Source organism: Sminthopsis crassicaudata, chromosome 1 (genome assembly GCF_048593235.1).
Source record: "Sminthopsis crassicaudata isolate SCR6 chromosome 1, ASM4859323v1, whole genome shotgun sequence".
Lineage (NCBI taxonomy): Eukaryota > Metazoa > Chordata > Mammalia > Dasyuromorphia > Dasyuridae > Sminthopsis > Sminthopsis crassicaudata.
This window is the reverse complement of record NC_133617.1, coordinates 669,545,331-669,557,353: the sequence shown is the minus strand read 5'-3', so window position 1 is coordinate 669,557,353 and position 12,023 is coordinate 669,545,331. Positions and strand designations below refer to the sequence as shown.

The following is a 12,023-nucleotide window of genomic DNA, read 5'->3' as shown; positions in this document are numbered from 1 at the left end:
TTTTGCAAGGGTTAATGCTGAAAAATTATCCATGCATATGTTATATAATTTTTTTTTTTTTTTGTAAAATAAAATAAAATAAAGAGAGTTGGAATGGAACTCAAAAAGGTACCTAGCAAATTCCTATCTGATTAAAAAAAAAAAAGAAAAAGAAAAATCTCTTTGGTAGCAGTGTATAAAGTGGACTAGAGTTGAAGGAAACTGGACCTAGGGAAATCATTTATGAGATCTTCAGGCAGTAATTTAGGACTGGGGATTGGAAGGTTAAAGAGAAGGGTTTGGTACAACCTTTGTCATATAAAATCTTGAGGGAAATAGCAAAATTAAGCACCTGATTGACTATATGGAAAGAAAGCAAGGTAAGAATGGAAGATAATGCTGAGGTAGTAAATCTGAGTGATTGGAAGAATGGTGATGCTTTTGACAGAAATAGGGAAGTTTGGAAGAGGGTTAAGTATGGGAGAGATCCATTTTCTTTTTGAATCTTTCAATAGTTGTCAAAAATCTTTTCATAATCATTCTCTTCTTGTATGTTTCCTTTTTTTATTCATTGGTCTAGCATATGAGTTTCTTTCTTAAAAAGGTTGTGCTCAATGTTTTGAACTCTAGGTAGATAGAAGTAGTATAGCTTTCCTCTTTCAAGGAAGGAAGCTCTTCCCCAAGTAATTATTATGGAAATTGGAAGGGTGATTGTTATTTTTCTTTATATAGTATTAGAAAAAAATTGGGAGTCCCTCTATAGTATTTTTCTTCAATTTAAAAATATATATAAAGTGCTTTGAATATTTAAGGAAATGTTTCAGAATAGGATTGTTTTTAGAATTTTAAGCAAGTATCTTGAACAGGAGACTGAGTTGAATCTGACATGCATCTATTTAAAAAGTTTACTCAGATTTAAATATGTATCTTGACATATTTAGGGCAGAAAAAAAATGAGTGTAGGTTTTAGTTCCAATCTCTTAAATGGTACATCCAGTGTGGCACACAAAGAAGTGTGCTTTGGGTTTTTCAGAGGAATTTTGGATGCAATCAGTATCTTGTACCTTGACCTACTCTAGCACTTGTGGAGAATGGCATCTTTATTAAATAATACCTTAGCTTGTCTTCTTTATAGAAATTTATAAAAATTCTAAATACAAAAGTACAGTGAGGCTTAATCAGGCACTGCTTACATGACCTCTGACATATTGTCAAGATCAAACATTATTACAGTTAAATAACATATCCTTCATACAATATTGTGTATATTCAGTATATCCTAAGTAAGACTTGGAGAATCTAGAGATGAACTTCTGACCTTCTTGGTTCAACATCTCCCCTCTTTGCAATTATTTTCATTCTTACAGGTTTTATTCCAGGATTAAGGCACCTATTTGAAGCTCTTTGAGTCCTCAAGAGGGGAGAAGTTAATCAGTTGCCCAGAGTTACACTGAGAGTAAAGTGGCAGGAATAGGGCAAAAGACAGGTTGTGGTTTTTTTGTTTTTTTTGTTTTTTTCCTAACTCCATTTACAGTGCTTTCCTGCTGTGCCATAGCACTCTTCTTTGGTAAAGAGACTGGCCATCTTTGGATATGGACGTGTATGTGTGTCCAGTCACTTGATTGGTTGTATGATGTATTGTACATATAATTATATTTATCTTTAACTTCACTTAGCAGTTTATTCCTTAGCTACACAAGTACTGCATGGGATTGATAGTAGAGTGAAAGGCAATTTAGAGTTTGCATTTCACTGTCTTCTCTTTCTTCCTCTGGCTTTGTTCTTTATATCACTAATTTTGTCATATTATTGGAATTTGGTAGTGATGGTAGTGGGTTGAATTTAGTGGTGCATTTTAAATTATTTGCTGGCAACTATCCCAAGCTTAGTGCCTTAAGGTATCAGATCCCCATTTGATGTGTTGTACCATATGTTCCGCTAAGTATTTGAGCTAATTTACAGCATAAAACACTGAGTATGTATATATGTAAGTAAGAATGAAATGTACTTTTTTTTTTTTTTTTTTTTTACTAATGGAGATTTATCTCATAGTAGGTACATCATTAGGCTAAATGGGTTCCTTGCCACTTAGAAAGTTATTGGTGCAAAGATAGAAAGTAGGCTTTTCATTCCTTACATAGCCTATTATGTTCTTTAAGGTATGCTCATTTTATTAGTGCATTAGTGTAGACACTGACTACCTCCTTTTCTCTGCTCCTCAAAGCTTGAATTTTTTTCAAAAGAAACACTAATCCAAATTAGGTCCTTTATGTTGTCTATCTTTGCTATATAATCTCTTCCTTTGTCTGACCTATGAAAACTTAATATTTTGAGCTAATATCACAATTGTCTATTTCTTTCTTCCTTTTTTTTTTTTTTTTTTTTTTTTTTTTTTTTTTTTTTTTTTTTTTTTTTTTTTGCTAAGGCAGTTGGGGTTAAGTGGCTTGCCCAGGGTCACACAACTAGGAAGTGTTAAGTGTCTGAGGCCAGATTTGAACTCAGGTCCTCCTGACTTCAGGGCTGGGACTCTATCCACTTCACCACCTAGCTGCCCCACAAATTGTTTATTTTTTAAAGAAGACTTCAGAAGTCACTAGCTAATTATTAGTTGTCTTATTTAACTTTTAATTAACATAGAGAACATCCTGGTGGTTGTTGAATTTAACCAACTGGAAATAAGTATAAATCCAAATTATATATTAATGAAAAATATTAAAGTTTTAGAATTACATACATAAAGTTGAAACAATTCCTATCATTCTCACAGTCATTTTACATATGTTTATTTTTGTTTCTTCATTTTTCTTGGAGATATGCTAAAACTGTAGAGGCATTTCAATTTAACAGCTATTTCTTAATTATCTACCATTTCCCAGGCCAGGAGATACTAGGTGTTGGGAATGCAAAGAAAAAAACAAAGCATTTTCTGCCATTTAGAAACTTCTATTCTGCTAAAGAGGATTTTTCACTGTCTAATTACTTTATTCAAACTTTTAAGGAAAATACTTCACTATATAAAATTTTACCATTGTTCTTTCATTCTTTTACAAGGAATTCTATTAAAAAAGCATACATGATTTTTCATCCTGAACATGTTGTGCATGACCACTTAGGGAAACCCAGATATATGTAAGACCAGAGAGGTAGGAATTTTTTGAATTTCTTGACACTTGCGTATCTGGGACCTGTCTTGAAGTTACCTGAAAATGAAATTTTCATATCAAGTAATTGAGCATGTTTCCTCTCCTTGAAAAGTGCCCTGAGGCACTATAAAAATCAGTAGCATTATTCCTGCTTCTCTCCTCTCTCCCAGATCAAGCACTAGCAGAGCTTTTACTACCTCTCCAAAATCATCAGCAAGCTCCTATTCCTCCATGTCTGCTTCTCCCATTACAAATGGTGATAGTGCTAACTCTTCTGGCGTGCACAGCTCCGGTCTCAGCAGGGGGTAAGAGCGGGACTTTTCTCACTGCTTCTCTTTACTTGGCATCTTTTCCTTTCCCTTCAAGCTTTGAATGTCTGCCACCTGTGTCTGCCCTCATTGTGATGGGCTTAGGATTTGCTCATTCCCCTAGTGGTTTATTTTTTTGGGGGGAGGGGGGAGTCAGTTCTGTAGCCACTTTATGTAGTTTCTCCCTCTTCCCTCTCCATCCCCCCAGCCTGTGCCTTCTAGTTGTGTTTTTACAACATTAACTCAACTGGTTTTTTTTTTCCTGTTCTACATGTGACTGTTACTGTGGTACTGTCACAATTTTATAATTTCATTTTTAGTAATTATGACCTAGCTAAAGATCACAGAGAGTGGCAAATTCTTGTATATTCATCTGTTTCCATCTCTCTCTGCCCCCACCCCCTTGCTTCAGGAAATTCCTTCCCCCCCCCCTTTTTTTTTTTTTTTTTTAAATCATAACAACCATGTAATATCAGGGGAGAGAGAGAAGTATGGCTGCCAGTTCAGAAAAATGGAAGGAAGCAGTCAGGAGTTGGGGACAAGCTAATCTTGTTTGTGTCTACTATCTAGGTAGAACCCAGCTTTTTTTCAAAACTAATATTTACTTCACTGTGCAAGATGAGAATAATTTAGATTTCCTCTCCATTAAGGGAGAGGCAGGCAGTATGGCAGCATTATGAAGAGAGAACTGATTTCAAATGAAGAAGACCCAGGTTTTAATCCCATCTCTCACACTTACTGGCTTTGTGATCCTGTACAAGTCACCTTAACTTTTCACTTCTTTAGGTCGCCTCTAAGATGACAAGTGGCAGAGAGAGGGTGCTATCCTGTAGAAATAATTTGTCACTGGGGTGTTCCCTATTTGTGATGAAATGACAGGTCTAGCCCTTATTCATTCTCTCCATTATTCACAGATGAGCAAGATTTAGAATAAAGTACTAATGTGGTCCCTTCCTTGATTGTGTAATGCTGTTGAATTGAGATTTGATGTACCTAGCTAGATACATTTAATAGGAGGTGGACTGGAATGAAGAGTAGAACCCTGTAATGGGTCATCTGTACACATTTGTTGTTTTCTATTTCTGATGAGTGTTTCTGTTTTCTTCCAGAGGTTCTGGCTTCTCCAATTCTTATAGTTGCCGAGAGTCTCAATCTCACACTCAACCTGGGCTTTGTGGACTTGGAAACCTGGGGAACACCTGCTTCATGAATTCTGCTTTGCAGGTAGAGGTGCAAAACCTCCATCTAAATAATTAACTAGTTGTCCAAGACAACATGAATATTCCCAGGAATTTTCAAATTATTGGAAGTTGTGACAGCTGTGGTGCATAAACCTGTTACACTTTCCATAGTCAACTTCTGGTTTTCTGTGTTCTACAGGTTCCCAAGCTCAAGTTTTAAAGAGCCCTGAATCATTCCTCCACCTTTCTTTCTCTCATTTGTTAGGTGCCAACTGTAGACGCTAAAATATTTTAATATTGGAAGATACAATTATTCTATAGGGTACCAGAATTCTTTTCTTAGGTTCACTAACTCATGGGATAAACACTTAAGAACCAATGGATGCAGCTTGGGAAAGATTAAAAAGAGATAGAAAAACCTAGGTTCCTTCCTTCTTCAAACTTAAAACTATATGGAGGAATAAAAAGACAGATAAAGTTATGTAAAGAAAGTTCAATTTTACGGGTTCTTTCTAAGGGTTATAGACTTTCTCTGAGAATATTGGTGTACTTGCCTGCAGAATTATCTGGTAGCTTTTAACAATCTACACCTTTGTTCTGCCTGTTGACTTTACACATAGGCAATAATATATAGCATGCCAATTATTTCAGAAAGCCTAGCTCAGAATTACTCTCTTTGGAGTTTAATAAACTCAGAGAAAGTCAAAGGCTATTGACTTAAGTGAGCTTAAGTACCTCATTTTATCTTGAATTTCCAAAAGTATGACGTTTTGTAGGAAGAATTAGATATGTTAATGGTAGTGGGAGATTTTTTTTGTATCCACTGGGTTGGCTTAATGGAATGGATGCTGAACTGAGGCAAGACACCTGAGTCTTGGCACTATTGCTAATCATAGTACAGCATAATTGTGATGGAATAAAGTAGTGCATGTTGAGTACTATGTAAGTATAAGATCTTTTAGCTGTATCAGCAGTCTGTGGATGCTCATTCTTATTACCTTTTGGAAATTTCTAAGAGTTTTACTTTTAAAAGATGATAATTGACTATTTTAGGATTTGATTATTTTGTACATGTTAATGATTAATATATTTGGCTATTCTTTACATCCTTACTTATTTTAATAAGGATATGTGTGCCCTGACAGAATTCTCTTTTCAGTGCTTGAGTAACACTGCACCATTGACCGAATACTTTCTAAAAAATGAATACGAAGCAGAAATCAACCGAGACAATCCTCTGGGAATGAAAGGAGAAATTGCTGAGGCCTATGCTGAACTCATCAAACAGATGTGGTCTGGGAGGAACACACAAGTGGCCCCACGGATGTTCAAAGTAGGTAGACATTCCTTTATGAGAGTTGCTTAATTTTCATTCCTTTCTTTTTAAGTTAAAACTTTTTTTTTTTTTTTTTTTTTTTTTTTTTTTTTTGGCTGAGGCATTTGGGGTTAAGTGACTTGCCCAGGGTCACATAGCTAGGAAGTGTTAAGTGTCTGAGGCCAGATTTGAACTCAGGTTCTCCTGACTTGAGGGCTGGTGCTCTGCCCACTGTGCCACCTAGATTCTCCAAAACTTTTTTTTTTTTTTTTTTTAAATAATGATTAAGCATTTACTTTTTCTTACTCCTCCACTTCTCTGGGGGAAGAAAACTCAGAATCTTTGTAACAAATATAGTCGAGCAAGACAAATTCTATTGACTGTCCAAAAATGTTTGGCTCGTTCCACATATTTGTATCTTCCATCTTCTTTCCCCCTTCTGGGTACCATTCTTCATCATTGGTCCTTTGGACTTGGAGTTAATCAAATGCTGTAGTTATAGCATATATTCTCCTGGTTCTGCTTGCTTGATTCTCATCAGTTCATATAAGTCTTCCCAGTTTTGTGTGAAATAATTCTTTCATCATTTCTTATACCACAATAGTAAGTCATTTTATCATACATTAGTTGTTCTCCATTTGATGGACACCCCCTTAGTTTCTAATTCTTTGTCATGAGAAAAAGAACTTCTATAAATATTTTTGTACAAGTGGAACATTTTTATCTTTCAAGGATCTTCTTGGGCATATGCTTAATTATGGTCTCACTGGGTCAAAGAGTATGTAGAATTTATTTATATTTGAGATATAGTTTTTAATTGCTTTTCAGAATGGTTTGCTGATTCACAATTTCACTAGTAGTGAAATGTTTTCTCACAGCTCCTCAAACATTTGTGATTTTCCTTTTTTGTCACATTTGCCCCTCTGGGTTGATATAATTGTGTTTCATGTGGAGACAGGTGGCTAGACAGCATTGACATTTAAAATCCAACCTTAAATTCCTATGTTTGTAACTCTGGGTGAAATATCAACCTTTCTGAACTTCAATTTCTTCATCTGTGAGATTTTATTTTTTAATTAATTAATTATTGATTATAGTTTTTATTTACCAGATATATGCATGGGTAATTTTACAGCATTGACAATTGCCAAACCTTTTGTTCAAATTCCCCCCCCCCCCCTTTCCACACCCCCCCCCACCCCCCCACCCCCGCAGGTTGACCAATACATGTTAAATATGTTAAAGTATAGGGGGCAGCTAGGTGGCGCAGTGGATAGAGCACCAGCCCTGAATTCAGGAGGACCGGAGTTCAATCTGATCTCAGACACTTAGCACTTCCTAGCTGTGTGACCCTGGGCAAGTCACTTAACCCCAGCCTCAGAAAAAATAAAAAAAATATATGTTAAAAGTATAAATTAAATACAATATATGTATACATGTCCAAACAGTTCTTTTGCTGTACAAAAAGAATCGGACTTTGAAATAGTGTACAATTAGCCTGTGAAGGAAATAAAAAATGCAGGCAGACAAAAATAGAGGGATTGGGAATTCTATGTAGTGGTTCATAGTCATCTCCCAGAGTTCTTTCACTGGGAGTAGCATTACTGCTCTATTGGAATTGATTTGGTTCATCTCATTGTTGAAGATGGCCACATCCATCAGAATTGATCAGTATTGTTGTTGAAGTGTATAATGATCTCTTGGTCCTGCTCATTTCACTCAGCATCAGTTCATGTAAGTCTCTCCAGGCCTTTCTGAAATCCTTTCTGAAATACCACAATTTATTCAGCCATTCTCCAATTGATGGGCCTCCACTTAGTTTCCAGTTTCTGGCCAGTACAAAGAGGGCTGCCACAAACATTCTTTCCCTTCTTTAAGATCCTGACCCATTTTTATGGCTATAGATAACTAGGGCTTTTTTCTTTGAAAATTCCCTTTTCACATCCTTTTGACCATTTATCAATTGGGGAATGGCTTTTAAAAAAAATTATTTTTAATAATAGCTTTTAACATAATAACTTTTCAACATTCATTCTTTTTTTAAAAAAAATTTTTATTAGGGCTTTTTATTTACAAGGTATATGCATGGGTAAGTTTTGAGCATTGACAATTGCAAAATCTTTTGTCCAATTTTTCCCCTCCATCTCCCCACTCCCTCCCCCAGATGGCAGATAGACCAGTATATGTTAAATATTCAACATTCATTCTTGTAAAACCCTGTGTTCCAAGTTTTTCTCTCTCCTTCCCCTCCCCTCCATTTCCTTCCCCTAGATTCTAAGTAATCCATTATATTAAATATGTGCATTTCTTTTATACCTATTTCTACATTTGTCATGATACACAAGAAAAATCACATCAAAAAGGAAAAAAAATAATAAAGAAGGCAAGCAAATAACAAAAGAAGTGAAAATACTATGTTGTTATCCACACTCAGTCTCCACAGTCTCTCTGTGTGTGCAAATGGCTTTCCATCATAACACCTTTGTAATTGGACTGAATTACCTCATTGTTGAAAAGAGCCAAGTCTGTTAGAGTTGATCATCACATAATTTTTGTTAAGATTCTTATTCATAATTAGTTCCTTTAATACTTTGGGAATGATACCTTGATCAAAGAAAGTTGCTGCAACTTTTTTTTAACTGTTTCCCTTCTAAGTTTAAATACATTGGGTTTGTGCAAACTTTTAAATTTTATGTAATCATAGTTGTAAATCATAATATAACCATTTCATATATAATATGACCAAATCATAATCATTTCATAATCATAATCAAATCATTTCATATATAATATAACCAAATCACAAAATAACCATTTTATTTTTTTGTACTCTTGATCCCATACCTGATCATGAACTCTTCCTATCAATGGATTTTAAAGGTCATTTCATTGTTATTTTAATTTGCTTATGATGTGCTTTTTTATTTTTTATTTTTACTTTTAGTTTATGTATTCATTTGGAGCTTATCTTGGGTTTTGGTGTAAAGTATTGCTCTAAATCTAATTTCTTTCTTTAAAAAATTATTTTTAATACACATTGCTTTATGAATTATGTTGGGAGAGAAAAATCAGAGCAAGAGGGAAAAATCATGGTCAGAAAAAAGAAATAAAAAATGAACATATTATGTGTTGATTTACATTCAATCTCCATAGTTCTTTTTCTGGATGCAGATGAAATTTTCTGTCAAAAGTCTGTTGGGATTGCTTTGGATCACTGAACCACTGAGAAGAAACAAGTCTTTCATAGTTGATCATTAATCATTGCACATTCTTGCTGTTATTGTATACAATGTATTCCTGGATCTGTTTGTTTCTTTCAGCATTAGTTCATGTAAATCTTTCCAGGCCTTTCTAAAATCAGCTTGTCCATCATTTTTTATAGAACAGTAATATTCAATTACCTTCAAATACCATAAGCTATTCAGCCATGACTTGAGTGATGGGCATCTAGTCATTTTCCAATTCTTTGCCACCACAAAAAGAGTTACTACAAACATTTTTGCACATTTTTCCCTTCTTTATGATTTTCTTGGATAAAGACTCAGTAGTGGCCTTGCTGGGTCAAAGAATATGCACAATTTGATAGCCATTTGGCTATCCAGAATACTCTCCAGAATACATTAGTGTCCCAGTTTTCCCACATCCTCTCCAACACATTATCTTTTCTTTTCTTTTCATCTTTTCTTGTCATCTTAGCTTATCTGAGAGGTATGAGGTGATACTTTAGAACTGTTTTTTAAAAAAAAAATTTATTAAAGCTTTTTATTTTCAAAACAAATGCATGTATAATTTTTTCAACATTGACCCTTGCAGAACCTTGTATTCCAAATTTTACCCCTCAGTCCCTCCCCTTAATGGCAGGTATTCTAGTATATGTTAAACATGCCTAATATATATGTTAAATCCAATATATATTGCATGTATTTTGATAAACAAAATCTAGTATTTAAAAATATAAAATATGTATTATTGCAGAGAGGTTTAGGGTACAGTGAAATAGCCTCAAAACGATTTAGATAAATGTAAATATGAGAGATTGAAAGGAAATAACGCATCAATACATCAAATATCTTCCCTTGTAATCTAATTTGATCATGTCACCCAATATTTTATTATTAGTTTTGTATTCTATGAAACATTTTGGCATGGTTCCTATTGAATAGGGTCTCCTATCACCAGGAAATATGTCTATTTTAACCCTTTGTTTTGTATGCACAGAATAGAGATTTAGGCTCTGTCAGGAGCTTATTTTGAGGCTTGTGACTAATTGTAATTTCTACACTGTTTCTTTTGATGTTTTCATTTCATCAAAAATATGCTTTCAGTACCTCAGAATGCAGTGGTGATGGCTTGGTCTGAAGAAGGTGGCATAAACTTTGGTGGGTCCTATCAAGCTTGAGATCCTTTTCAGATGAGCCTAGAATTGGATTGTGTATTTATCATCAGAAGGTCCTATTATCAAAAAATGGGATATTAGATAATGCCTTTTTTTGGCCACAGCATCTTGCTAAGTATTTTCTACCACAGCATAGAAGATATGGTGGAAGGAAATCACAGCTTTGGTTAGCAGTTGAATCATTATACACACAAAACACTAATTAATGGATTGATGTCAGCTTGGAAGGGAAGAGCTGTCCTATAATGGAGTGCCCTACTGAAATTCCTTTGGGAAATGTTAATCAACTTACTTTAAAAATTATATTTTTATTTCTGTTCAGACCCAAGTTGGTCGTTTTGCCCCTCAGTTTTCGGGTTACCAGCAACAGGATTCTCAAGAGTTGTTGGCCTTTCTTCTGGATGGATTACATGAGGATCTGAATCGTGTGAAGAAGAAACCATACTTGGAGTTAAAGGATGCCAATGGCCGACCTGATTTGGTATGATATTTGATGTCAGATCAATAAACTCTTTTTTTTTTTTTTTTTTTTTTGACAGAACATATGCAGGGGTAATTTTTCAACATTGTCCCTTGCAATCACTTCTGTTCCAAGGGAAACCTCCATCTACCCCCTTCCCTAGATGGCAGGCAGTCTCATACATGTTATACATGTTAAAGTATATCTTAAATATATGTACACATCGATACAGTTCTCTTGTTGCACAAGAAAAATCAGATTCAGAACGGTAAAAATAACTTGGGAAGAAAAACAAAAATGCAAGTAATTCATATTCATTTCCCAGTGTTCTTTCTCTGGGTGTAGTTGGTTCTGTCCAACATTGATCAATTGGAACTGAATTAGATCTTCTCATTGTTGAAGATGTCCACTTCCATCAGCATATATCCTCATATAGTATTGTTGTTGAAGTGTATAATGCAGATCAATAAACTCTTAAGAAAGATAGGACCAGCAGTAGCTAGATGGTATAGTAGACAGTGCACCAGCCCTGAAGTCAGGAGTACTTGAATTCAAATCTGGCCTCAGACACTTAGTACTTACTAGCTGTGTGGCTCTGCCTCAGCAAAAAACCCAAAATAAATAAAAACAAAACAAAAAAGAAAGATAGAGCCTCTTGGAGGTGACGAGGTCTTTTGACAGACTTACTTTTTGGATCATTGTTTCCTAGGGATGAAATCCTGTCTTGTTGGCCACAGCTTATAGATGTAAGGCTAAGTTACTATTCTTTATTATTAAAATCCAAGTTTATCTGCCAGCTTCGTTATTGAGTTACTTTGCTAACTAAATGCTGTAAGAATTATTTTTATTTTTTTTAGATCATAAAATAGGAAACTGATAACAACTATTTTTTTTTTTTTTTTTTTTTTTTTAATACTGGGCATCAATAACAAATCAACAAAGCATTTGGAATTCCTTAAAGCAAGAAAGACTGGATTGAAAAAAAGTAGTAGGGTTATGTTTTTGTCTAATACAATCTGGAACAATCTCACAGTTCAGATCTCAGGACTTCATCAATGTAGTAGTAGTTGGTACTTCCTGGAAATACCAAAGCAGCTGCCATCTCTTGCTGAGAGGATATAGAAGTTAATCTATGAATCGATAGTCTGCCCTAATCATGTGGTCCATTATATAGAGAGTTGTAAGGATTGGAATCGGCAGAGATGTTAGAAAAGTTCTGGGTTTTCTCTCCTCAGTAAATG

General features: G+C 34.8%; 1 protein-coding gene across 5 annotated transcripts in view; it reads left to right on the top strand.

The window, feature by feature from the left end:
• USP4 (ubiquitin specific peptidase 4) overlaps nucleotides 1-12,023 on the top strand; it is a 61,448-nt gene that overhangs the window by 21,992 nt on the left and 27,433 nt on the right. For 3 of the 5 annotated variants that reach the window (XM_074262704.1, XM_074263048.1, XM_074262863.1), the window contains exons 7-10: nucleotides 3,293-3,427; nucleotides 4,540-4,654; nucleotides 5,771-5,944; nucleotides 10,645-10,803. In XM_074262704.1, the coding sequence (XP_074118805.1) occupies nucleotides 3,293-3,427; nucleotides 4,540-4,654; nucleotides 5,771-5,944; nucleotides 10,645-10,803 (583 nt within the window). The remainder of the gene's footprint in view (nucleotides 1-3,292; nucleotides 3,428-4,539; nucleotides 4,655-5,770; nucleotides 5,945-10,644; nucleotides 10,804-12,023) is intronic. The other 2 variants (XM_074262780.1, XM_074262958.1) reach the window with 1 other exon arrangement.